Raw genomic sequence first — 27,686 nt, 5'->3', positions numbered from 1 at the left:
AGGAGATGGCTGGGTGACCATTTCAGAGTGTCTGACCCCTGCACTCCCCACGTATGACATGCAGGCCCAGAGTGGAACAGCAAAGACCTAAATGCTCATAGATTTTAATATACACTTCTTTAAGAGTGTTCTTAAAATGTAAAAAGTCCTAGCACCCTATCTGTCACCCCAATTTGTTTGCATTAACTGGCCTGAGAACTGGGACTGGGTTACTTCTTACTGCTCTTTTTCAACATTAACAGAAGGCTCCAGGAGTTAATCCAAGGAGGCCCTGCCCACCTCCCAAGCCTTTAACCCACAGCAGAACGTGAACCAATGGCCAGGAACCTTAGGGCGCTTCCCATAATGGAGGCCACAGGCAGTAGCCTCACAGTTCCCACTTTGGACAGACACAGTCCATTCCTATTCCTGGTGCAACCGGTCCACTTGTCCCTTCGCGTCTTTATCTCAAGAGTGGGCAGATGTCAGCCTTGCATAGCCTAAATTGTTGTTGTTTTGTTTGTTTGGTTTTGATTTGCTTTTTATTTTATTTTACTAGCATCTCATGAATCTGCCAACCAGATCCAGATGCAAAACTGTAGGGTGGAAGAGGGTGCATCTGAGCACATGTCCAGCACAAGAGTCTGTTTTCAAAACCAGAACTGAGCTCACAGTAACACCCCAAAAATCACAACTGGTTCCCCCAAGTGTTTTAGCAGTCAAATTCAGCAGTGGAGGTGGCAAACTTTTTAGGTGTTCCAATTCCAATCTTCTGCAAGGTACCCAGAGAGCAACACTCCCCTCTCTACTCCACCTTCTGTTTACAGTAAGCAGAAGCTAGAGTTTTTTCTGCAGTCACTCTTGACAGGATGTATTCCTCCTCCTTCCTTTTAAATAAGGCCCCTCACTTTCAATGCAGGAACATCCATGGGCCTTTACTCAGCAACCACGGATCAATATCCTGAATTTTATGAAATTAAATGGCATTTGTGGGAGAACCAAGCAGTTGGTAGAGAGCACCATCCTTGCCTTTTGTTAACTGACACAGAAAAGAAAGGACAACCCACTGCAGCTGAAACTAAGAGCTAAAAGCATCCTCCCCAGCTCCTAAAACAGCAGTTCTTGTCCCCCTCAAGACAGGAGAGCAGTTGCTAGAACTTCCCAAAGCAGCAGGATTGCAGAATGGCAGCCCTATTTGTCCACAACCCAAATGGAAATGGAGAGAAGGACTGCAACTGTCCGTCCAGGAAAAAAGCACTATAATGTTCTCATGTTTGATTATTGACATTGCTCATTCCAGTTTTGTGCCTTTCAGTATTCCTTTATTTTACTTTCACTGATGACATCATTAAAGGCACAGTGAAGGAATGGATGCTCTGATTTGGCTCCCCAAAACTATGGGGCCAGGAACCTCTGGCGCAATTGCTTGTGGTTAATTCGGCCCTTGCTACCGGCAACCTTACCTGTCCACCTGCAGCTGCAGCTGCCCAGAGCTCTGCTTAATCTTATTCTGTGCTTCCACGTTGAGCATCTCGGAAGTGCTCTCTCCATTGATGGAGATTATGACATCACCAGGACGAAGGTCACCTAGAGCTGCTTTGCTATGCTCAGTCACCTGCATAAAGAACGAGAAAGGCAGAGACACATCAAGCTAAAATGTGACTCCTGGGAACAAGCCATGCCCAACTGTGCATCAAGACGAAGGCAGATGAGTAGCAGACATTCTATCCCACCAGCTCCTTTATTTATTTAACATGTTAGACTGCTTAATATAATAAAATCTCAAAGTGCTATGGAGTTTGGACCGTTTGCTTCCACTGGCTCTGTCCCCATATCCAAACAAATGTCTGCCCAAAGGATTTGTCTGGATTAGTTAATAACATGGGCTAAATTAACCCCTATTAAGAGTCTCTGCACCCGCCCATCTTAAAGATTAAAAGTGGATTTGCAATGTGTTATGCTTAATAGAAAAAAGTTAATTAAACCCGACTGAAAACATTCCAGAAGAGTAACAGAGTTAAATCTGCTGTAGCAAAAACATCAAAAGATTCCTGTTGCACCATAAAGGCTAATAAGCGTATTGTGACATGGCCTTTTGAAATGTTTGGCTCTGCTTCACCATGTGCATTTGACAATTTGGAAAAAGAAACTAAGTCACTGTGCATTTATGCTAGAACATCTTATTATGGACTAAGCAAGTTACTGCCATGAAGACCACAAAGAGCAAAATACAAAACTGGCAAAACAACCAGTATTTTTTTAAGAAGGCCCACTGCTTTTCGGGGAAGTGCCAATTTCTAAATTCATCCAGAGAGCTCTCTCCATAATGCTGGTCACTTTGTAAAATGCCTTTCTTATTATTTTAAAAGCACTTTCACCCTACTTTAAATCACTCCATTACATGGCACAGCAAAATCCACGTGTCCAGAAATGTGTGCCTACCAGGGGAGGGGAAGGGGGAAGGAAAGAATTGTTCATGCAATGAGGTTGATTGTTGAATTACAACAATCCTTCGATCTTAAACTTACATTATTGGAGTGTGATGGATAATTCTAAAAACAAAGATGTGTCACACTCCTTATATAAAAGCGTTTGACAGCCATGAAGAATTGGATATCCAATAAACAGCATCTGCTGATGGTCTTTCTCATGCTGGGCTACAGATTGGTTTTGCAACTTTTGAAAAATTGCAGAAATGGGGAGGCTTAAAGAAAGTATATAATTAAAAGAAGGAAGGAGATCACACAAAATTTTTGAGCAATGTCGGAGTTGCTCTTTATCAATTGACGTATTGGAAACCATGATATAATCTGAATGTGACTCAGATTACAAGGAGATTCCAACTAAACATTAGGAAGAATTTTCTGATGGTAAGAGCTGTTCAAAAATGGAACTGGCTACCTCATGAAGGTAGTGGACTCTCCTTCCTTGGAGGTCGGGTGGCCATCTGTCAGGGATGCTTGAGCTGTGATTCCTGCATTGCAGGAGGTCGGACTAGATGGCCTTGGGGTTCCTCCCAACTCTACAGTTCCATGATTCTGTAAGTATCTTGCAATATTTTAACCATCTTTGTACTCCAGTGATAGTTTCTGTTAAAGATTCCCTTAAACACTGCAGTTTATTACAATAATTTATAGCATACTGTTCCATTTCAAAATAGCGCTCAAGGCAGCTACATAAATACTGAATGTTTCTTTTGTCCTGTATTCTGGAAACATCTGGATGTTAACAATGCATTATTGTGACATGTGATGCTGTTGAAATGCTAGTAAAGAGACCAAAACAACAACACCCTTATCCCTTACAACATCTGTGACTCTTATTCTAGTTTTGTTTTTGCAGTAAAACAGTGACCACTCTCTAGCCACCATCAGCAGTCAAATGTCTGACCACAGGTTTGCTCACCTTATGACTTTCTCCTCTCAGAAAGCTGGCAATTAATATTTTGTTTATAACTGAGTGAACGAATAAGGCTGTTGCCAAGGCAAAGGTGTTCACCTGGTAACCAAGGGAGCAGGAGGAGATCTCTCTCCAGAATTAACACTGGGCTGCTCTATTCCTTAACATGGATCCCTAGACACCAGACTGCAATTCTGGAACAAGTCAGTCTTAACTCACTTCAGACTCCAATTCATTTACAAATGCAAAGTCCACAGGCACCAGCGAACAGGAGATGAGGAAAGACTTGCTAATGAAAACATGTGGCCCTTGACTCACTTTGCTCAAGTTCTCCCAGATAAATCATCGTGAAAGGCTATAAGCAAAAGCGAGGTTCTCTTTATGCACACCTGGTGGGCGGAATACAGAATTCCCTGCTCACACAATGACCACCCAAGGGGTGAGGCTGAATCACTCAAAAACCTCCTTGGCAATGCAAGCAGGCAAGCTGATTTAGGATAATAACAACCTCTGAAACTATCTCAGGCAGCCCAGATCACATAAACAAGTCCCTAACATCTCCAACAGAAAAGTCTGTGTTGGGGTGGGTGGCCTGGCCCCAGACGACTGCCCCCAATGATTAACCCACACAACCATTGCAGCAGATCTCATGATAGCCTACATTTCTTCCACAGAACCCAAGGCAGCATATAGGGTCCTCAGCCCACAGAGACACTGACCAGGCCCCCAACCTTCTCAGATTCAGCTTCAGCCTTTACAGAGGGCAGCCGTCTAAGTGAAGGAGCTCCAGAAAGGCCACCCTGTCCAAGTCCAAGTTAAAGACAAAGAACCCAAAGGAGTGGGGAGTGTCTGGAAGTTGCCCACCAAGAGTCAGCACCTGGACAGGAGGCGGAGCAGCCACACAGGTCACCTGGTCACAGTTTCCCCCACTATGAGGAAAGGCTTTGCATTTTTTACGTTCAATTATGGCAATTGTTTCTACATCTGCATCTTCACATGTAAATCAACATGTGACATTTTATTCAGATTTATGTCGCCTTTTGCTCTCTTTTTTATTACCAAGGCTGCTGCTTCTGTGCCTTTAACAGATTCTGGCAATGTTTATTTTTTTATTTTAAGAAATTTACACTTCCATAGCAATGCTTTGGAAGAGATTCCACTCTGATTTCAATCTGCCCAGCAATGGGGCAAACAGCATGGGCAGCAACACCTTCGGCTTCCCTTTGTGCCAACGGGGGGGGGGGGGGGAGCAGGGATATTCCCTTGCCCAGCCCTGGAGAGGGGAGGAAGGAAGAGGTATATTAGGCCCCTTCTGCTTACAGTCTCCATGGGCAGCAACACCTTCGGCTTCCCTTTGTGCCAACGGGGGGGGGGGGGGAGCAGGGATATTCCCTTGCCCAGCCCTGGAGAGGGGAGGAGGGAAGAGGTATATTAGGCCCCTTCTGCTTACAGTCTCCATGGGCAGCAACACCAGAGACTTGCAGTCTGTTCCCAGGGAGTTGGTTCCTTGAAGAAATGGTAAACAGGATCTGTTCTCCTCATTATAAACTGAAGGGTCACCCTTGGCTCAGTGCCCAGCCCAGAAAAAGGGGCAGCTTCCTTTTAGAGCTTCTGCCCCAAGCAGCACATTAAAAAAAAATGCTCAGCATTCCAGGATGTCCTGCAAAACCCCAAAGACATTCAATGCAGGGACAGCCAGGCCAACCAATCTCTTCACTCCCACTTTTCCACAGGAAATTCCACTCAGAGCACCCAGCAAGTTGTTCAGCAAAACAGAGCCTATTTAGTTTGAGGCAATGGTAAAGGTAAAGGTAAGGGACCCCTGGACAGTTAAGCCCAGTCAAAGGCGACTATGGGGTGCAGCGCTCACCTTGCTTTTCAGGCTGAGGGAGCCAGCGTTTCTCCACAGACAGCTTTCTGGGTCCTGTGGCCAGCATGACTAGCCTGCTTCTAGTGCAACAGAATACGGTGATGGAAGCCTGAGTGCATGGAAATGCTGTTTACCTTCCTGCCACAGCGGTACCTATTTATCTACTCGCGCTGGTGTGCTTTTGAACTGCTAGGTTGGCAGGAACTGGGACAGAGCAACAGGAGCTCACCCTGGCACGCGGATTCAAACCTTTTTTGTTTGAGTTAATACACTGTGCCTCCTTGTGCAAGTACCTGCTGAAGCTTCCAGCTACAATATAGTCAAGTGCATCTCACCTGGTGGCACTGTGTGGCCCACAGATTAAGTCTCGTCCACATCAGAGTTTTGTGATTGTCTTCATGTCACCCACAGCACACCTGCTCATCTTCCTCTCTTTAGCAGCCCATTCCAGTTAGCATCCCATCTCTATAATTCTGCCTCAAATGTTTTGAGTGCTCATACTTCTGCAGCCAAGGCTGTGCACTTGGGAAAACACTCAGGGCCCACAGAATTCTGAACAACTATTGAAAGGGGAAAACTGAAAACCAGGTGGGAGGGCAGAGGAAGAGAGAGGCTGGAAATGGAAGACTGAGGGAGAGACAAGCTCCGTGAAAACCGAGTTTGGTTGGGTCCTTTCCTGTCTCGCACTCAGAAGCTGTTTTTAAATGTCCCTAGGGATGGAACTGGGGACTGGCAATGGAAATCAATCAAGAAAGACAAGATTTAAAAATAAGTGGGACAGGGCACCAAAAGGGATGGACAAACCTGTTAATTTTGGTTTCTCTCAATTTCTAATTTTCAAAAACTTAAATTCAGCTCTCCACATTTCTGCAGCAATCTGCACGTTAAAAAAAGACACCCCTATGAAAATTAATCAACATATTAATGTGAATTTATCCTAATAAACATATTTTTGTATCAAAACAAAAAAATTCCTTCCAGTAGCACCTTAAAGACCAACTAAGTCAGTTCTTGGTATGAGCTTTCGTGTGCAGTGTACAGTGTATCTGAAGAAGTGTGCATGCACACGAAAGCTCATACCAAGAACTAATTTAGTTGGTCTTTAAGGTGCTACTGGAAGGATTTTGTTTTGTTTTGACTATGGCAGACCAACACGGCTACCTATCTGTAACATATTTTTGTATGCCATTTTTATTAGTATACCCTATTTTCCAAAACAGTTTTCCCTAATGTAATGTTCCTTGTACATGTTCCTTGGCTGGAGATGTATAAAACCTGGGAGGATGCTTATGTTTTGTGGATTGTTTAAGAAAATGAAACACAAGGACTGAGCAGGCTCAGCAGGTAGAAAATGCTGGCTAACTGAGGGAGGGCAATGAAACAGAAAACTAGAGAAGACGGAAAATGGAATGGAGTGACTGGAACCCTGACCGGGGTTTTCCACACGGCAACCTTTTTATGCAGGGCCCCCCTTTTCCCTTCTTGATTGAAGGTGCCAAGTAAGGAACAGCAGACAATCTTACCTGGTTAGCAGAGGGCGGTGGGGGAGTTAAGTTTCATTGCTACACACACTTTACGTTTCCTTGCTGTGTGTGGCTCTCTCGCTGTCTGACTTTCCAGAGTACAAGACAGCAGTATAAGAAGCAGCAGGTCATTTTCCACGCAGAACTGCCTACCCATCAGCAACATCCATCATGTGGCCCACAGGCCAGAAGGGGAACTCTGCTGCACTATATGGGCAGCCAGTGGAAGAAACAGGAGACAGGGTACCTACCTTAGATACTATGATGGGCTTCCTGAAGTCCCTTCCCCCTGTGATGCGGAAGCCCCATGGAGCGGGACCCATGAGATTCACATTCACCGCCATGGCAGTTCCACCAGCAGACCCTGTGGGCCTGAAAAGCAAAGGATAAGAATTCTGTGAAGAGAGGGTGATGGGAATGTTGGTGGATAATACGAAGGAATGGCTGAGTGTTCCAGGAGGGAGAAGAGGAGGAAGTGCTCTTGGCCCCGGAAGCAAAGGACGCTGCCTTGTGCCGCCGAGTCGAGTGCAGTGTTGTCCACAGCAAGTGGCAGCAGCTCTTTCAGGCAAGGCTTCCTTCCCCCCGTCCCGGAGATGCTGGGGACTGAACCTGGGATGCTCCACATGCTCAGCAGATGCTCTGCCTCTTCCTCCCCAATTGCCAGGACAACTCCATTCATTCATTCATTAGTTGGTTATGTAAAGCTTTTTTATCTTTTACTCTGCTCTTTAGTTGAAGAGGCTCTCAGAGCAGCATATGAAGACCAGAAGTAAGACATTTTCTGTCCTCAGGCTTACAGTCTAAAAGACATCACACCTAAGCAAAAAGATGCAGAGGGAGGATGAAGAAAGCAACCACAGGCACCAGTTACAACGACCAGTAAGTGACCAGTTGGGGTGGAAGCAGGGGAATGGCTGCTGCAAGTTGACAGCTGAGAGTGGATCAAAGGCAGCTATTCCTTCCACAGAGGCAACGAAATAGCCCTGAGTTCCTTCTTCCTCCCTGCTCTGCAGCTCTTGCTAGGCAGCTACTGGAGTGAACCATAAGGCATCTGGTTCATGTGTGCAATGTGGCTTTTATTTTTAAGGCTGGGGAACCACCAATATCAGGCACAGCAGCTTCCTGGAAACCGAAAGGTTGTTCTGCTAATGGCAGGTGATGCAGCAGTGACTGGATCCAGCAAGCTCCCAGCTCATGCCAGCAAAACCGCCATGAGTGAAACTAGCCAGTGGAGAGTGTCAAAAGCGGCCTTAAATTTGCAAGCAGGGTGACCATGCTAACAACTAGCAGAAAGAGCCTTCTCAAAAGAAACATAACAAATATTAGAGAGAGAGGGAAGTCTAAGTAAGTTCCCTTTTGAGAAATTTCAGCTTGGCTACTATCAAGTTAAACTGCACAGGCACCCCCCCCCCATATGCGTGATTGACTTGTGCATGACCACTTGCATGGACAGCACTGGGAAATAAATAAATAAATAAATAAATAAATAAATAAATAAAATCATATGAGGAAATGGCAGGAGAGAGCTAGAGAGTCCTTGTGGTTTGTGAGGAAACCCTCCCCAGAACCCAAGGAGGACATCAGTGAGGATGGAGGAAGCGCCAAAGAGACACGAGGTCCAGTGGGGCTTTGTCAAGGCTGCTCAGCCTCCCTGCCTAGCAGCCGATGCATGCGGTAGGGCAGCAGCAGCAGAAGCAGCAGCAGAAGCAGCAGCAGCAGCAGCAGCAGACACCTTTCCACACATCCTCCAGCCTCCAGGTGGCCCCAGAGCTTCAACTCTAGTTAAAGAAAAAGTTGTGTGGAGAGTGGGAGCAGGAAAAAACGGGCGTTTAGAAGCTTTTTAGAGGGTGCTCCTCTACTTACACAATTTTCATTTATGCATGTGGGGCCCAAGTAAGTGGGAGGGCGCCTGTATATTGTTGGTGGTCATACAGGTAGATGAAGGAAGCAATGGGCCTTCTCACTGGAGGAGGAGAAGACTGGAAGGAGTAGGGGGACAAGCCCACTGCTGCTGTCAATTACATTTGAATAATAAAATTCCATCAACAGTTGTTCCCTAGGTTCTCCACTCTGTTCATGGGGGCTGAAATTACACACAGGAAGGGGATTTAACCGAATATTCTCCAGGGCACTGGTGAAATTCTCCAACAGTTCAGCTGGAATCCTCCCCCCAAAATACCTCAGATACCTCTACCTCAGATATTATTTTCTGAGAATTTTTTTTATATAAAATGGCTTCTCCAGCACCTTGCAATTTCCCTCACAGAGAAACACAGTCCATAATGTCAACTCAAGGACCTTAGAAGTGGGCTTCCCAATTTTTCTGTCAGGGCTAGAACCCCCAAACCACACAATTCTCAAAGCAATTGCAGCCCCAGCTCTGTTCAGGAGACCTCAAATCCTGGACCTACCTCTACAACCCCCAGACTGAGGTGCAGCAATTGTCTCCAAAGATTCAGCACACCCCAAAGCCCTGTTCCTCTCCTGCACAGTCACCCTCCAGAAGGGGAACTTGAAGACTGAAAAACAGTTGGTTCCTTCCTAGACCACATGCTGCGACCGACATTTGCCTTCCTGTCACAGACCTCACTTCCGCCCCCCACCCCTCCCCGCCTGCAGGTTCCTCCTTGCCAACCGCAAGTGCCTGACAAGGAAAGGAGCTCTAAGCAGAGCAAGTTGCAGATCTAACCATGTCAGACACCTGGAGGAGCAGTAACAGCAGCTGCAGTGATGCTCTCCAGGTGATAATAAAAGTTATAAATCCAACTTTTCTTTTGCTCTGTCCCTCACAGTCAGGTTGATGGTTTATTGCCTGTGCTTTGCTTGGGCATGTTTTCTCCTAACCTGGAATCCCAACTGCAACAAAGTGAGCAATGGTGACCCTAGATTTTTATGACAAAGAATGTGACAGCAAAGCCGACTAGAAAGGGCTAACCTGGAATGGCTATTAATTAAAATAATTACAATCATAACTGCTAAATATGTAACAACAGTAGCATATTCCCAGCAGCACACATCTAGGCTGAGTAAGTGGAGCCCAATAAAATATGTTGTTGCATGCCTTCATTTTCACTGCTAGATTTCTCTAGAGCAGTCTTCCCCAACCAGGTGCCCTCCAGATGTTTTGAGCTACACTTACTTTGAACTCCTGCCAGCGCAGCTGTATGATGCTTGGCCTGCTGGGAAGACGGCCATGCCAGATGGAACGAGCAAGAGCCTGTTCTCACATGCAAGTGACCACTTGCCATCAAGTGATGAGCATGCATGTTATGCTCTGTAGACGAATGAAATAAATGCTCTTCTGATATTTAGCTTATCCAGATTGGTTCACACATGTGAACCAGTCCCAAGAGGCTCTCTAGCCCTGCTTCTGCTCCCCACACAGCCCAAGGTCCACACCAGATGTCATGCAGAGCTCCATGTTTGGCAATGTACCCTCTGGTGTGTTTACCTTGCAAGAGCATCAACACTGCAATTCCACTCCCAGGTCTGTTTTTGACAGAATTCTCTGACATTCCCACAATTGCCAAATGCTAATCTCCTCTTCCTGAAGCCACAGAGAGGAAAACATCCCATTGCAACATGGCTTTCCTTCCATAACTTCCATGCAACTTCCAATTTGGCCACAAGTCTTCCAAAGACAGCCAGCCAGATTGTGAGCAGCTGCTTAAAGGTTTATGGACTTCCGGGGATGGAGAAGTCCATGATCACTGCAGATGGTGACAGCAGTCACGAAATTAAAGACGCCTGCTTCTTGGGAGAAAAGTGATGACAAACCTAGACAGCATCTCAAAAGGCAGAGACGTTACCTCGTCAACAAAGGTCCGTATAGTTCAAGCTATGGTTTTCCCTGTAGTGATGTATGGAAGTGAGAGCTGGACCATCAAGAAGGCTGATCGCAGAAGAATTGATGCTTTTGAATTCTGGTGCTGGAGGAGACTCTTGAGAGCCCCATGGACTGCAAGAAGATCAAACCTCTCCATTCTTAAGGAAATCAGCCCTGAGTGCTCACTGGAAGGACAGATCCTGAAGCTGAGGCTCCAATACTTTGGCCATCTCATGAGAAGAGAAGAGAAGGAGAAGGGGACGACAGAGGACGAGATGGTTGGACAGTGTTCTCAAAGCTACTACCATGAGTCTGACCAAACTGCGGGAGGCAGTGAAAAACAGGAGGGCCTGACATGCTCTGGTCCAGGGGGTCAAGAAGAGTCGGACACGACTAAACGACTAAACAACAACAACAAGGGATGGAGAAGCAGCAATGGCAGTGTGTGTGTATCAGCTAGAATGAGGCAGAAAATGGGCATAACTGCCACCACTAGGTAAAGGTAAAGGGACGCCTGACCATTAGGTCCAGTCGTGGCCGACTCTGGGGTTGCGGCGCTCATCTCGCTTTATTGGCCAAGGGAGCCAGCGTACAGCTTCCGGGTCATGTGGCCAGCATGACTAAGCCACTTCTGGCGAACCAGAGCAGTGCATGGAAACGCCGTTTACCTTCCCAACCGGAGTGGTACCTATTTATCTACTTGCACTTTGACGTGCTTTCGAACTGCTAGGTTGGCAGGAGCAGGGACCGAGCAACGGGAGCTCACCCCGTCATGGGGATTCGAATCGCCGACCTTCTGATTGGCAAGTCCTAGGTTCTGTGGTTTAACGGTAACCCACAGCACCACCCGCGTCCCTTAACTGCCACCACTATGGAGCAACAATTGAGAGATAGCAAAAAAAGCAGGAGGTCACTTTGCCTTGAGGAGCAAGAAGAGGGCTCATTACAGGGTGGGAGTGGCTCCTAGATCTAGGAGAGGAAGGGAGGTCCCCAGAAATGCAAGCAATTGTCAGCGCCAGACATTTGGTGCCGTAGGCCACACCATATTGCTTCCTTCTCATCAAGAAGCAGGAAGGGGGAGAGCAGTGCTGGCCCAGGAGGCTTTGGTGGGGAGGCAGAAGACAAGCAAAAGCACCCGGAGAACCAGGCAGGAAGTTCACAGCCACAAGACCTGATTCATATATTTTGCAGCTGAGGCTGGGATGTTTGCAGCAAAGCACAACCTCCCAGGAGAGGATGCTGGGCTGACACCTCCCTGAGCATGCCACGGCCTGTTTATGCGGGGGGGGGGGGGCAGATAGACCTTGCTGACAATGGCCCAGGGGCTACGACCGCAATGAACCAAGTCTCCACAAGGGGTGGGTGAATCAATCAGTTGCTGTTTCTGTCAATTTCTCATTTTTTCAATCTTATGTTCAGTTCTCTGCATTTCCGCATCATTTGTTTTTTAAGTCCTCATAAGCCTTTTCCTGTGAATTTCCAACATACACATTTTTGTATGCAATTTTGCATAATTTATACACTTTGGCAAATAACATTTTCCCTAATGTAATGAATTTCTGCATTACATCATCAATGTTACTTTCATCAATGCATGCATTTTAATGCACACTTTACCTTAGCATACACAACATTACGTGCCTGGAAAATGGCATTGCAAGATTCAAAGAAGGCTGACTGCCTTTTGGTTCATGTATTGTTTCAGAAAGTGTGAATTATGCATAGCTGTCAACTTACAGATTTGAAAATGAGAGACCAGCAGCCTCGAAAATAAGGGATCAGCAGCCAAAATAAGGGATTTTAGTCAACCAACTGAAATACGAAGTGAAAAGGGACCAGATAATTTTGGAGAGCAGCACCGGTTTTTAGCCCTTCGTTTCCAGAGGTTGCTGCTGAAGACACCAGCTGATGAAACCCTGCAATGAAATAACTCCAAGCAGCAACCACTTTTGGTGCAAAACGAAGTCCAAGCTACGAAGATGCTGCTGCAGTTCTGTATCTTTTCTCCCGTGCTCCATCTGCAGCTCTCAGTTCCATCAGGCGGGGCGGGAGGAAGGGGGCGGGGAAATAGCGCCCGAAGTAAACCCGCAGATCAGACCATCTATGCTAGTCTACCACTACAAATCTGTGGGAGAAGCGCTTGCGGTCCTTCCTCCGCTTTCCCCCTCTATGGTTAGCCCTTGGAACACCTGCTCACGCCTCCTCCTCCTCTCTCTGAACTGCTTTCTCTATGGTTGCCCTCGCTCTCCTCTCAAGGCTCCTCAGCAGTTCATAGGCTGCACCAGGCTGCCCATCTCATCCGGGTCCTTCGGCGGCACAGCCGCAGTATGGCCTAGTGGGAGCGGTGGCGCCAGGCAGAGGGGAGGCCCGAGGCAGAGATGCTCAGTTCGGCGGCCACAAGGAGGATGGCAGCGGGAGAGCCCGAGGCTCCCACCAGTCCCGGTGGGGAGGGGCTCCCGGGGGCCGAGGCTGGTGAGAGGAGGCCAGAGGGGGGCGGTCCGGGCAGCCAAGCAACACAGTTGGAGCCTCCCTCCTCCCTGGCTGGCAGGGAGGGAGGGAGAGGAGCTGCTTCCTTTGAAACCCGGGGAATTTAAGGGCATCATCAATAAGGGACAGCAGCGGGACACGGCGCTGGGATAAGGGACTTTCCCGCCAAATAAGGAACGGTTGACAGCTATGGAATTATGTAGAGTCACCATTAAATGTGAATGGAATCAAATTTCTCCCCCATTCCCTAATCTCTACATAGTGTCTGAGGTGGTGGTGGGAGCCAGGGAGTTTATTTATATCTGGGGTAGCATTTGTTCCTTGCATAGTTCAGGAACAACAACCCTACTGCACTCATATCTGCTCAGTGACACTTAAAAGCCAAAGACGGGGGCCCAGCAAATGGTAGGGTGGCCATTTATACATCACAAAAGAAAGAAAAATGCATCACAGGGGAAAAACCATAAGTGGACATGCCCTAGTTTATCTGCACTGAATGCAAACATAACTCAGCACACAAGGAAGAGGCTGTGACTTAAGCAGGCCTGTCACAGTCCACTTGTTGGTGGAAACGTCAAGGCTGATACTCCTTCTTCTAATAGTCCTTTTATCTTTAAAGCAGACTGCCATTCTAACAGAGCAGGGATGGAGAACCCAAGACCATCCAGATCAGAGGTTCCCAACCTTATTTGGTGTAGAGCCCCTTTTCAGAAAAAGAAATACTCAGTGCCCCCTGGAAATCTATCTTCTTTAAGAAAACAGAAAGATGCAGTGGCAAATTTGTGTTCTTTTATGTTCCTACAAGGTTGGCCAAATAAGCAGGCAAGCTTCCTGGGCCTGTGTGGAGCCAAAAAGGGTTCCCCCAAGCCCAGGAAGACCCCTCGCCTCCAGCACAACCACCGGATCCAGGGGAGGCATTATTGCTGTCCTGCAACGGCGCCCGGTCAGAGGGTAAGCATCATTACACAACAGATGAGACACGTACAAACGGTTTTTCAAAATTTTATTCTCTCTTCCACTGCTCCCTTATTTTTATTCAGCGCCTCCCCCATTGCCCGTGAGGTTACTCTGCCCCTGGATCCTGCCAATGCCTCCCGGGGGGGGGGGAGTATCACCCACTTTGGGAAACACTGCTCTAGATGCTGCTGAATGACAACTCCCATCAGCCACTGGTCAGGTGATGGGAGATGTAGCTTGGAGAGCCATAGTTTTCCACCCCTGAAATAGAGGCCACCTTCAAACAGAGGACTAACCTTTGAGAGCCCTTGGAAACAGAGGATTCCCCTCTGTAATATGGGGCACCTGGCCACCCTAGTAAATGGCTAGGCAGCACCAGACTCTGCAAGCTAAGCAAGTAGATCTGAATAGGACTTTGGTAGAAGACTCCAAAAGCTCTCTAAAAGATGTAGAAGAAATGAATGAATCCTGAAAAAGTTAAGCAAAGCCAGGCCTAATAACATTTAAAGCACATGACTTCTCCCAAAGAATCCTGGGATCTGTAGTCTACCCACCACTTAACAAACTACAACTCCCATGATTCTTTGGGATAAAAAGCAATTTAAATGTATGGTGTGTACACAGCCCAGGACTAGCCAAGCCAAGAACAGGGGGCATTAATGGAGAGGCACTGAAAGAAATTGCCTGAAGTCCACCTTGTCCATGTGGCAGTTACTTTCCACCTTTACCATTAACAGCCCATGAAAACAGCCCCCAAACCTCTGACACACAAATAAAGTCTTCAGGGGAAGAATTTCTTGGTACATGTTTTTGTGCCAGTAGGAAACTACTCCCCACTCCTAGTGAGGAACACCAATCGCCTGTCCTTAGCTGGGATGGGGAGAGATTTTCTACCACTAAACCTTTTGATGGGGTGAGGGAGAGTCCAACAATTGTGTGCTTTTGGCACATGCAAAACCCTTCTTGCTTTAATCCAGGTAATCCCAGATTGGTCTGCAGGTCCAGTAGACAGCTGGTTCTTTTGGCTATATGTGAAATCATTGTATTTTATATTGGTGTTACACTATTTTGTTATGTGCTATTATCTTTTGCACATCCTTCCCTTCTTGGATCCCTACAGCATGTTTTGCAACTGTTTTTTTTAAAAAAGTTGTTTTTTTAAAGTGAATGATAAACATTCAAGACAGAGCCTCCTTCATCATGGCCCAGATGTGAAAAATGTGGAACTCCTTGCCACTGGAAATATACATCTGTTCCACCCCAGTAGCAGCTGTAGACATCTAAGACATACTTTTTTTATTCAGACCTATGGACCTAGCTTCTTGGGAGAAAAGCAATGACAAACCTAGACAGCATCTTAAAAAGTAGAGACATCACCTTGCCAACAAAGGTCCATATAGTTAATGCTATGGTTTTCCCAGTAGTGATGTATGGAAGTGAGAGCTGGACCATCAAGAAGGCTGATCGCAGAAGAATTTATGCTTTTGAATTCTGGTGCTGGAGGAGACTCTTGAGAGTCCCATGGACTGCAAGAAGATCAAACCTATCCATTCTTAAGGTAATCAGCCCTGAGTGCTCACTGGAAGGACAGATTGTGAAGCTGAGGCTCCAATACTTTGGCCACCTCATGAGAAGAGAAGACTCCCTGGAGAAGACCCTGATGTTGGGAAAGATGGAGGGCACAAGGAGAAGGGGACAACAGAGGACGAGATGGTTGGACAGTGTTCTCGAAGCTACAAACATGAGTCTGATCAAACTGCGGGAGGCAGTGGAAGACAGGAGTGCCTGGCGTGCTATGGTCCAGGGGGTCACGAAGAGTCGGATACGACTAAATGACTAAACAACAACAACAATGGACCTAGCTGGTTTAAGGACTGATTCCTTTGCTGATGCCTTACTGTGGTATTCTATGATTGTGTTAGGAAGTAGAGGATGTTTATTGATTCTGTGGTTTTTGAAAGCTATGTCTTTTGTATTACCGTATTTTTCGCACCATAGGACGCACTTTTTCCCCTCCAAAAATGAAGGGGAAATGTGTGTGCGTCCCATGGTGCGAATGCAGGCTTTCGCTGAAGCTAGAGAGCGAGAGGGGTCGGTGCGCACCAACCTCTCTCGCTCTCCAGGCTTCAGGAGAGCCCCACCGCCAGCCCCACAAGCTCGGGGGACAGCGGGGAGGCAGAACGCCGCCATCCCGCTGCCCCCCCGACTTGGCTAGAAGGCTGGCGGGGGGAGAAGCCTGCTCCTCCCCGTCGCCAGCCCCGCAAACTCGGGAGACAGCGGGAGAGGCGTAGCACGCCCTCCCGCTGTCTCCCGACATGGTTTGGAGGCTGCGCGCAGCTTCGGCATGGCTCTGGGTCCCGTTCTGGGGGAGGGGGAAGCTCGGGCTTCCCCCGCCCCAGCCCCGCGTCTCCAGCCGGGAGAGGGTCGCGGGGGGCTGCTTTAGCCCCGTGCGTGCTCTCCCGGCTGGAGAGGTGATGCGCGCCTATGGCCGCTGCTCCCTGACCTGCTCTTTGGGGCTGCTGGTGGGCTTCCCCCGCCAGCCCCAAAGAGCAGGTCGAAAGGAACCTGAAGCCTGGAGAGCGAGAGGGGTCGGTGCGCACCGACCCCTCTCGCTCTCCAGGCTTCCAAGGTAGCCGCCTGAACGCACCTTGAACGGCACCTTGTTTTAGAGCAGGAAAACAAAAGGGGGAAAATTCTCCCACTCTCTGTGCAGCGCTTCCTGCCACTTCGCTGAAGGGGCGCTGGGCAGAGAGCAGAAGAATTTTTTCCCCTTGTTCTCCCCCCTCTAAAACAAGGTGCGTCCTATTGTCCGGTGCGTCCTATGGTGCGAAAAATACGGTATATTTTAATCAAATGTTGTAACTGCCCTGGGAACCTTCATGTTGAAGGGCAGATTACGCATAAAAATAAAATAAATAACATGCAGGCACCACTTTAAATGTTTTCAGATGTCTTCTGCCTGAAGGATGAGTGGAAGGATGAGTGACAGATGGCTCAAGCAGAACTCACCTGTTGCAGCTTCCTCTGTTAAAACACAGTGTGTGACCATCTTGCTAACAAGAGAGAGATCCTGCTAGCACATGATGCCTCTGCTCAAAGATCTGCACTGGCTGCTGATTTGCTACCAGACAAAATTCAAGGTCTTATTATCAGTATATAAAGCCCTTAACAGCTTGGGACCTTGCCCGCTACAAACCCATTCAACCGCTTTGATCTGCAGATTGTGCACTTTTACAAGCGCGACATGATATTTGTTCTGCATCTGCGTGTCTGTCTTGTTTTGTGGCAGCTACCTGTGCTTTGGAACTCCCTGCCTATAAACACTAGGCAGAAACTCGCCTTCAGAAAACTGCTTTAAAAAACCATTCAGCATGCCTATCCAGACATAAAATTAGTTTTGAATATTTAAAACTTTGCTGGTTTTATTTGTAGATTATTAATTGTTTTATGCGCACTACTTAGGGGTTGGTTTGTTTTTAATCAAGCAGTTTATAAATTCTTCAAAACAAAAAATAGAAATGTGTCCATCTTAATAGGCTTCCTCAACCGGTCAAGGCGGTTGAAACCCTAAATATGACATTGAAAGGAGTGGCGGGGGGGGGGGCATTGTCAGCCTGAAGGCTGCATTTCTTCATAGGCATCTCCCTGGGTGGGGCAGCGGATGTGACTCCCATCTTTATGTCCTTTCAGTTACACAAAGGTCAACCGTTTCTGCTCCTACATCTCTCCCTTCAGGCAGGCAAGAGCCATTACTACAGCTCCATGACACATCCCAGCCAGGCAAAAGAGCTGGAGAAGAAGAGAGCAAGGCCTGGGTGGGGCAGAGTGATCTGGAGGAGGCCAGACAGAGGCGGGAGGGCCGCTCACTGCCCATTAAAAACATTTGGAAGCCCCATGTCCCACACGTCCCCAAAACAGGTAGGTCCCTCAGGTGGGGCCCTTTCGCAGTAGCTGAAAAACTGGTAACAGATCTGTAGCTCAGCCTGGGAGCCGGAACTATCCTGCCAAGATCAACTGACAGCAAGTGCGGTGGAGTAGTTAGAGCGTCAGACTAGGACCTGGGAGCCAGGGGTTGAATCCTCACTCAGCCATGAAGCTCCCTGGGCAACCTTGGGCCAGTCAGCCTATCTTAGCCTAACCTCACAGGGTTGCTGTGAGGATCAAATACAGAGGAAGGGGCAGCACAGGGTGCCAAGCCAAGAGGGTGAATTAACAACAACAACAACAATGCTGCAACCTATATTTATAATAATAATAATAATAATGCTGCAACCTATATTTATATTTTACTCAAAGTTAGGGGGTGCCAAATCCTTGCTCAGGGCACCATATTACCAAAGTCTGCCCCTGGAAGAAGTGGGGAGGCCCGTGAATGACATTTTGAGCCCTTTGGGGGAACAGAGGGACATGAACCAGACCAGTGTGGGAAATTATGAGATATCAGAGAAAGGGAGAACATTGTGTTAGGAAGAAGGACTGGGAGATTCTGGCACATTCTTTGCTTTAAAAAAAATCCCAATATTAAGGTGGAGGAACGGGAGAGAGACAGGCAGTTCCCCAGCCCAGAAGAAAGATCCACACAATTTCCTCAAGAGATATGGGGAAGTTTGCCTTTTTAGAGCTGGCAGGGCAGAGGAAAGAGACAAAACAAGCCTTAGTTGCTTCTGCCAGTCATTGGCTCTGGCTTCACCAGCTGCTGGTCTCTCTGCCTTCTGGCCGGCCAGGCCCAACGAGTGCAAGCCAGCACTGCTGAGATTTAAGGAGAGAGCAGCATCTGATGTCACTGCAGGCAGCCTTGTTACTGAGCATTTATTCTGATTTGTTTGCACAAAGGTTGTAGGGAGGATATACGGCACTGCCTGTCCACCGAGCAGTCACTCTGATTTGTTGGTGGGGAGGTTACATGGGGTTGGGTGTGAAGCAACTGTTATCTCACACTTTCCAGGGCATTTCCTCATCACTTTCCTCACCACAGAAACTCTGGTTTGCGGGGGGGCGGGTGTTGCACAAGAGCACCATATCTATTACTACAATGGCTCAACTTGGAATTTGCCACTGTGTGCCCTAAGTCACCATGCACAGAGGAAAAGATTCATTCATAAAAGGGGGGTGTGTTTTTTAAGGTACCCTAAAAACAGTTGTAGCTTGGTTGGTTTAAACAGGAGATGAGACAAAAATCATGGAGGATAAGGCTAGGGTCATGTTCTTCTTCCACTGCCAGAGGTGGGATGCCTCCAAATACCAGTTCACGAGAGTTGCGTTCAGGTCCTGCTTGCTTTCTTCCCACGGGCACCTGGTTGGTCACAGTGAGAAGGGGATGCTGGACTCGATGGGCCGCTGGCCAGATCTTGCAGACTCTTCTTATAGTCTTAAAAACTATCCATCGCCCTATTACTTAGTGTGAGAGGGAAGCCTGCAAGCCGTGTTATTTGCCTGTTGCTCACTAACAGTGGTCAAATTCCCCTTCCTTGTGTACATCTAATGCATGGAGAGGACAGTGCAACTGAGCTCTGCCCCCACTGCTGGCTACACATCCCAGTGTCTGCACATTAAGGGCAATGCTTTAAAGTAGGGACAGGAAACGGATGGCCCTCCAGGTGTCCTTGGACTTCCAAGAGCCCCTGGCATGGCCAGCTGTCAGAGGTGAAGGGAGTTCCAATGCAACAACATCTAGGAACATAGGAAGCTGCCTTCTAGGGAGTCAGAGCACTGGCTCATCCACCTCAGTTGTGCCTACACTGACCGGCAGCAGCTTTCCAGGTGTAGGGAACCCTCCCAGTCCTACCTGGAAATACTGGAGGACTGGACCTGGGACCTTCTGCATGCAAAGCAGAATTTTCCAAAGAAGTGGTGTGGAGCAGCCATGTAGCCTGGAGGATTGGTTCTCCACCGCTGCTTGAAAGGGGAGTCTTAGTGCAACAGCCGTAGGCTCTGCACCCATTCAGGAACTCTGGCCACATAGGTTTTGTGACTAGGTGGAGAGCCTGCTGGATACTTTGTCTATAACATGCTGACATCAGAGTATGGAATGCTATCAACTAGATCACAGAAGAACCCTAGATTTCTTTAAAGTTACATTAAGTTAAGCTATACTCATTCGTGAGAAAGTCTTTGGGGGAAAACACACACAGAGGAAAAATCCATGCCTGCTGCCTTGCGGGAAACCATGCAAGAGAAGAAAAGGCTACACAAATCCGGAGGTGAGTCCTGAAGACAGTTGGATGGCACCTTGTATGTCTCCTTCCAGCAACTCCTTCAGCTAAGCTGATGCTAAACGTCTTGCTCTGCTTTCCTTTGGACCCCATCAGTGAGGCCGAGAAAGAGGGGAGTCTTGTTATCCGGGCAGCCCAGGACCTCCAGACACACGGCCCAGGCTTGCGCCCCAGAGAAGTCACTTTGATGCTGCTAGTGCAGCAAAAACAATGTGGGAGGCAAGCAGCAGTTGGGAGTTCCTGGTCTCTGCAGCCACAGCAGGTGCTGTGATTCTCTAGCAGTTTGACTTCACCCCTAGAGGCACACTCCATTGTCTGCTGAGACAGATGGATGGCAACAACAACTCATCTTTTGATGATTTAAGTTTTTCATGGCCTTTTGAAATGGCTGAAACAAAAGAAGCTGAACGGAACCATGTTAGCCATTAGATTTAACAGTGATAAAAAGAGACCAGATGAAAGAACAACAGTGATCAAATGGCAAGTGGAGCTTTATTTGTGAGAGACTTGCTCCTACCTTATAATACTGGCTATTTTAAGGCATGCAGCAACAGCCTCCAATTGAGCCCGAGCATCCCAAGGAAAGGCAAAACTTTCCCTCTGACACCCTCAGCTCACTTGAGAGAATCAGCAGAGTCACACCAGCCTCTGTTCACCCACATAGCTTCTCAGGAGACTAGTCCACCATGAAATCCTGAACTCCGCTCAACAGTAAAGTGAGGAAATGCTAACACAACACTCCTGATGCCCCACATTAATGCAGCCTGAATAGGATCAAACTTAGGGCCAGATCTACCTTGGTAATAAACTGAGAAATAGCAATGGATATATGAGCAAACAGTTAACACCTCATCTGGAAGGAAAGAAGTAAGAACTGGGTTTACAGCAGCCCAGCCCCAAACCTTGGCTTTATGTGTAATTGCAGCAGGATTAGGAGGTTGCTGCTTTCCCTACTGGACTGGATCAAATATTGGGGTGGATCAGCACTTGGCAGCTGATCCAAAGTAAAAGCTTCCCCCATTGTCTGGAGAGCAGCTTCCTCCTGCTGGGGTGGAGGGAGCAGGTCCTGAATAGCTCAAGGGGAGGCCTGAGGGCCATGCATATTCTCTGAACTAAGAGTTGCATCCAACTCAGTTCAAAGGATAGCGAACCCACCAAAATAAAGAAACCTGTTAGTGCTACACTGGACACAAGCCTAAGTGCCCATGTTCCGCCAGTGCAAGGATTCCCACGTGCACAACATAGAATCTTAGTGCTGAATGGGACCCAAGGGTCATCTAGTCCAACTTTCCTTCCAGGTATAGGCAAACCTGGCCCTCCAGATGTTTTGGGACTTCAACTCCCATCATCCCTAGCTAACAGGACCAGTGGTCAGGGATGATGGGAGTTGAAGTCCCAAAACATCTGGAGGGCAGAGTTTGCCTATGGAGCTGATCTGGGAAGGATGTAGGACAAGGAGGGGGGATGAAGTTCTGTCACACAAGCAGAAATCCTTGTGCGGATGGAACGCACAATTTGAATACTGTCCTGAGTCATGCCCATTAAGTTAAGTTAGTCTACTTTGAGTAGGACTAGCATCGACTACAACCCTAAATATTATATTATTTATGAAATACAAATTCTGTGTCTTGAAAAGATGAATTCTGAAAAGTGTACCAATAATGCCAAATACTAGCAAATTAAGCTTGCTTATTCTTCATAATTAATTCTGCTTTCAATAAATACGGGGCGAGGAATTTTGCAGTGCTTTGAAGCTTTGCAACTTCTGAGAAGTTGGCTTGATGATGTTTGTCATGCATTGTCTGTAACTATCAAGTCTACCTTTGCAGCCTGAAGGGCTTAAGTGCTACCTCCAGGAACTATTTCACTTCCTAGGAGCAAAATGAAGCCTCCATGTGCAGGGGCACTATATCACTGACTGGGACAGCATACCAAAGAGGGAAGCAACCTTGCAAGCTTCTCGGAGGCATCTAGATAGTTGCTACTATAATCAAAACAGAATCAGTTTGGAAAGACAAGTCAACTCCATATGCCAAACTTGTGGGAAAGAAATTAAAGCGACCAAGCTTTCCAACGAGCCCCCCCCCCCCCCATTAGGAAACACAATAGGTTCTGAAGCAGATCAATGCAGGAGAACTGGAAAAGTCCTGGGGCTAAACCCCAATGAGAAGAGGAAACAGGAGGCTCCTATGAAGTCTTCTCACCCACCCAAGAATAGTCGCTGCCACACCCCTGCTGGTGTTCACAGAGCTCAGTCAAGTCACTCCTCGGCTCCTGTCATTACCACACAGCCATAAAGAGCTGTGTGAGCTGGCCAAGTCTGTGGCACACGCAACACGCAAATCAAAGTCTGAAAATGTGGGGTGCAGGGAACAGGCTTGAATGTTAAAATGAGAGGTGCTCAGGTTCACGTGCATCCAGGTGGCGCACATTCTGCCCCAGAAACATTTTTCACTGAGAGAGATGCTGCTCTCCATCTCACTCTCTCCTAATCCTACCTGGATCCCAGAACCATCCAATGAATCTGGATGTTGGGAGATTCCAGGCAGACTAAAGAAGTTCCTCACACACAGCTAAACTACAGAATTTGCTCCAACAACAAGGAGCAGTGACCACCAGATTGCATGGCTTTACCAGGGAACAGGATGAATTCCTGAAGGAAAAGGCCATCAGTGGCTATTAGTGCCCAGCCATGACGACTATCTCCAGGGTCTAAGGCAGGGGTCCTCAAACATTTTAAGCAGGGGGACAGTTCACTGTCCCTCAGGCACTGTTGGGGGTCGGACTATAGTTTGAAAAAAACATGAATGAATCCCTATACACACTGCACATATTTTATTTGTGGTGCACAAAAAACAGGAAAAACAATACAATATTTAAAACGAAGAACAATTTTAATCAACATAAACTTATAAGTATTTCAATGGGAAGTATGGACTTGCTTTTGGCTAATGAGATGGTCAATATCTCCTCCCATCTGCTCTGCCGGGCGGCGGAATGAGGCTCCCCAGCCCCAAAGCGGCCACTTTCCAGTCCCGCCTCAGAGCGCAACAGCTGAAAAGGGAAAACAGGGGGCGGGTGACCTCCCCCCCCCCCCCACGGCTGCCTCACTCAAGTTTCTTGCCTCATGCAGCGCAGCCAAAGGAACTCTCAGCCACGGACCAGAGAGAGAGAGAGAGAGAATGCAAAAGCGCCGACCAGCCTGCTGCGCATGCGCAGGATCACATCATCCCTCCTGTTGCATGCACACCACCCCCCTCCCCACAACCAACCAGCCACACGCGCTATGAACAGACGCCGGATGCCAAGGTCGCACTCGCACATGGGATGCTGTACTTCCTTTCGCCATAGACCCATCAGACAGCGATGAGTTCTGCAATTGCTGGCCGGGCTGGGTTCAGGACCCTGACGGGCCGGATCTGGACCACGACCTGTAGTTTGAGGACCCCTGATCTAAGGCTGGCATCACAAGCAGGGAGAGTGCTGCTGTTATGTAGCTATTGAATGGAGAGAAAGACACTCTGCACATGCTCAAGAGCACGCAGTTCTTTATTATATTAGCTGGCAATGAGAACCAATTTCAGGGCAAACCTTTCGGAGGAGGGACTGAATCAGCAAGCCCACCAGAGACAGACCTCCGTTCAGAGACAACATTGACACAAGGTGACCACATTCCAAAGGATTAGACCAGGCAGAGGCAAACTCTCCCTTCCAGGTGTTTTGGGACTACAACTCCCACCGTCCCTAGCTAACAGGACCAGTGGTCAGGGATGATGGGAGTTGAAGTCCCAAGACATTTGGAGGGCCAAGTTTGCCTATGCCTGGACTAGACTCTTCCTGGGGGTAAGGGGGTCGGGGAAAGACTCCAGGCACCTTAAATCTAAGAAAATGTATTGAGGCATCAGCTTTCCTGCACCCGATGGCGTCAGCTTGTCTTCCGCTAACATTCAAGGTCTCTTCTGTAGCCACACACAAGAGGGTGGGATTGTGCTGGGAAGGACTGAAAGGGGCGCTCCCTGACCCTCCCCAGACAAGTGAGGGCTCTCTCAAACCAGATCCATACTAGAGAGCTTCTCTCCGCAGGCAGGTTCCCCTCGTGCCACGTCAGTCACGATAGCCATGGCCCTGCAGATGCTGCTGGAATGCTACTCCCATAATCTCAACCGCTAGGCATGCTGGCCAGGGGGATGGGGTCCCACAACGGCTGGGCTCCCCACCCCTGATTTGAGGAGAGCTTCCTGAAGTCCTGTTGATCTCCATGTGATGGATATACCCCGAGCCAAAAAAGAGACACACCTGCTCACCTCTCCCTTCCTCCAAGCACAAGAGCCCGTCCGCTTGACTTCTGTGAAGAGCCTTGGCACCCTTTCCAGGAGGAGAGGAGCACAGAAGGACAGAAGGAGTTGGGAGGAAGAAGCAGCATTTTCTGGGCCAGATCTCTCTCTCCCTGAAAGGGGAGCCCATCAGTCGCCGGACTCGCGAAGCCTCTTGAATGCCCCTGAAACGCCAGAGTGCGAGTCTCGTTCGCCCGGCGAGGGATCTGTTTACTCTTATTTACAGATCTCCTTTAAGCTACAGCTAAAAAGAACAATTGAAGTCATGCGACAAGAACAGGGCAATCAAAACTAAGAGCCCCCACCCTTTCCCCAATAAAAAGACACCGGAGAGAAAAGTAGCTTGCTTAATTTGATTGCGGAAAGCATCCCCGAAAGAATAGGAGCGAGGGAATTTGTAGGGTGCGCGCAAAATCTTCAAGAGGCAGGGAGTTCCAAAGGACGGGGAGGACGGGACGCCCCTCGGGCAAGATCTTGGTTCTTCCCTCCCCGGCCCAGAACCCGCAGCCCCGCAGCCCGAGTCTCGCCCGAGCGGAGCTCCTGCGCCAACTTCACCTGTCGGGCTGCCCCCCCCCCCCCAGGACACTCACCGCGGGACGGGGCTCGGGTGCCGAGGGAGAGGCCGGGCGGCGGCGGCGGCGGCGGCGGCGGGAAAGCAGCGCAGCAGCGGGCGGGCGGGCAAAGGAGGAGGAGGAGGAGGCGGCGGCTGCTGCCCCGGGCGCCCCGAGCTGCTCTGGCCGCGCGCCGCCGCCTCCTCCCGGCTCCGGCGAAGGGGCGGACGCGCCTCCCTGGTGGGCCGGCGGCGGCGGCGAAGGGCGCGGAGGCGAGCGCCTCCTTCCGGAGCCCCGGAGCCCCTGCAGGCTGCGCCGGGGAAGGCGGCGGCGGCTGCTGCTGGCCTGCGGCTTGGCTCTGGCTGCGCCCGGCGGGCCGAGAAGAGACCGCGGCAGACTGAGGCGACCACGCGGCGCCCCGGCTCGCTCTTCACGGGAGAGCGAAAAAGCCTTGGTTGAATGCCCCAGATGGGCTTGGACCACAACTCCCGTCTTCTCCTGCTAGCTAGTCCGCTGGTCCTGCTAGCTAGGAATGATGGGAGTTGTAGTCCAACCCCATCTGGGCTGAGAAAGACCTCTGGCCCCCGTCCCCATTGCTTACGCACAACAACCCTGCGAGGGAGGTTAGGCAGAAAAGACTTCCTCCAGGGAACGCTGTGGCTGAGGGAGGATGAAAACCGGGCTCTCCCCAACTGCAGTCCAGTATTTTAACCACTACACCACCTGGCTCTCAACGTGCTGCTCGATCAAAATCTAGGGCTGACTAGTCCATCATCTCACTTCCAGCAATAGGTGCTTCGGATAAACCCTAAAGCAGGGGTGTGGCATCTGTGGCCTTCCAGATGTTGCTGGACTTCAGCCCGGGTTGCCCTTGACCACAAGCTCTGCTGGCCGGGGAAGATGGGAGTTAGAGCAACATCATCTGGAAGCACAGATGGGCTGGGGGGAGAGACAAAAGCCCTCCCAGGTTGCACTGCCCTCTGGGAACATCCATCTTAATGCAAAGAAGTTAAGGCTGCAACTGTGAACATTTTCTTGGTAAACCACATTGAGTTTTCTTACAATCAAGCGGTGTATACATGTTATGCAATCAATAGAAACCCATAACGTCTATGGAAGTAAGCTTCCTGGAGTTGGGCTCACTTAGGAAAACATTCACACATCTAGGACTGCGCTGCACTGCCAGTGGTGGCACCATCAGCGCAGGGCTCTGGGGCAGAAGTCCAGGGTAGTTCAGTAGGAGCAGGAGGGGCCCTAGCACAGCAGCATGGGCTTGCCACATCTTGAAAGGTGAAGTACTGCGATGCGTCTTGCTTTCTGAGGAGCTGCCCACTGTAAGACCATTGAGCCCAGAGGAAGGAGCGTAGTTCCATGACAGAGCATCTGCTGTGCATGTAGGCAGCCTGAAGCTCAGACTCTGGCATCTCCAGGGGGGGCTGGAGAGCCTCTGCCAACCAGTGTAGACAACACCAACACCCCTCCTACGCAGGTCGAGACAACAAGGGGCAGCAGCGACGGCAGCACCTGCATCCTTGAGGAACCAGCAGTGGTCCCCTGATGCCAGCACAGATTGTGTCTGAACTCACCTGTGAGTAAACAGGGTATTTTAGACTTGGGGCTTAATGGCCTCGCCTCCCTTAGATGGTGATGTGTATCGCTTCACTTGTTTCAAAATATGGCAAGCCAGCCCTGCTACCTCTGGGACCCTTTCTGCCCATGCCAGTGAGCTGAGCCCAGGGTGTCTGCCCCAAAGTCCTGCCCTGGCAATAGCCCCTTGCACTCAGTGGGGCTTGCTGCTGCTGTTGGCCTCTGCCTGTCCAGAGAGACAATGGAGTGCTCCTCCGGGGGTGAAGTCAAACTGCTGTGTCAGCAGCACCAGTGTGACCTCCTTGGGGCACAAGCCTGGGCCGTTGGTAGGGGGTCCTGGGCTGTCTCCCTCTCAGCCGTACTGATGGGGTCCAAAAGAAATCAGAGCAATACATTTGGCACCCGCTGGACCGCAGGAGCTGCCAGAAGGAGGCAGACTTTCAAATCACAATGAATGAGCTCTTGCCTCACTGGCCTTGCAAAGAGATGGTCTTACATCTGGCCTTTCAACTTCAGCAAATTTTGAATTTGGTTTATGAGACTTTTGACATCATATTTTAGTTAAAAACAAGGGCACAGCTCAGGCCTATGCATTCTCTTGGGAGATGTAAGCCCCTTCAGTTCAACAGGACTTGGTCCCTCCCTAAATGCACTGCAGCCTTAGAAAAACTGACCTGAAAGAGTGAAACCAGAATGGAGGCAGGGTGGGCAATGTCTTGCCTCTCCCACCAAATTTAATCACTTACTCCAATGATAGAATGTTTGCGCTATAAATGAAAGTGCAAATCTCACTGCGTCTCTTTGGTTCCACACTTTGTAATCCATTAAAGCTGAAGGAAACAGAACTGTCATGCATTAGAGAGGGCAAGAAGGGGAAACCTGCAGATTCAGTTCTTACAATTTAGCTCATTAAAAATGCTTAGACTAACAATATTTTTAGTACCAGCTGACCTCTCTCATC

At 48.8% G+C, this 27,686-nt stretch overlaps 1 protein-coding gene and 1 long non-coding RNA gene across 4 annotated transcripts in view; one reads left to right on the top strand and one right to left on the bottom strand.

Annotated features, from left to right (window-relative positions):
• Positions 1–25,316, bottom strand: part of PDLIM2 (PDZ and LIM domain 2) — a 55,499-nt gene extending 30,183 nt beyond the window's left edge. For 2 of the 3 annotated variants that reach the window (XM_083713716.1, XM_083713718.1), the window contains exons 1-3: positions 25,178–25,316; positions 7,023–7,143; positions 1,443–1,594 (exon numbers count right to left, since the gene is read on the bottom strand). In XM_083713716.1, the coding sequence (XP_083569842.1) occupies positions 1,443–1,594; positions 7,023–7,115 (245 nt within the window). In that variant the 5' untranslated portion in view covers positions 7,116–7,143; positions 25,178–25,316. Of the gene's footprint in view, positions 1–1,442; positions 1,595–7,022; positions 7,144–9,182; positions 9,288–25,177 lie in introns of those variants that run through there. The other variant, XM_083713717.1, reaches the window with a different exon arrangement.
• LOC310832272 lies at positions 1,608–8,146 on the top strand. The gene is made up of 3 exons (XR_014558230.1): positions 1,608–3,374; positions 4,053–4,291; positions 7,563–8,146. It is a non-coding gene; the product is annotated as an uncharacterized lncRNA (long non-coding RNA).
• Positions 25,317–27,686: the final 2,370 nt, after the last annotated feature.

This window comes from Podarcis gaigeae, assembly GCF_964106915.1.
Source record: "Podarcis gaigeae genome assembly, chromosome: 15".
NCBI lineage: Eukaryota > Metazoa > Chordata > Lepidosauria > Squamata > Lacertidae > Podarcis > Podarcis gaigeae.
The sequence above is the reverse complement of the archived record's forward strand: the minus strand, read 5'-3'. Positions and strand labels throughout refer to the sequence as shown.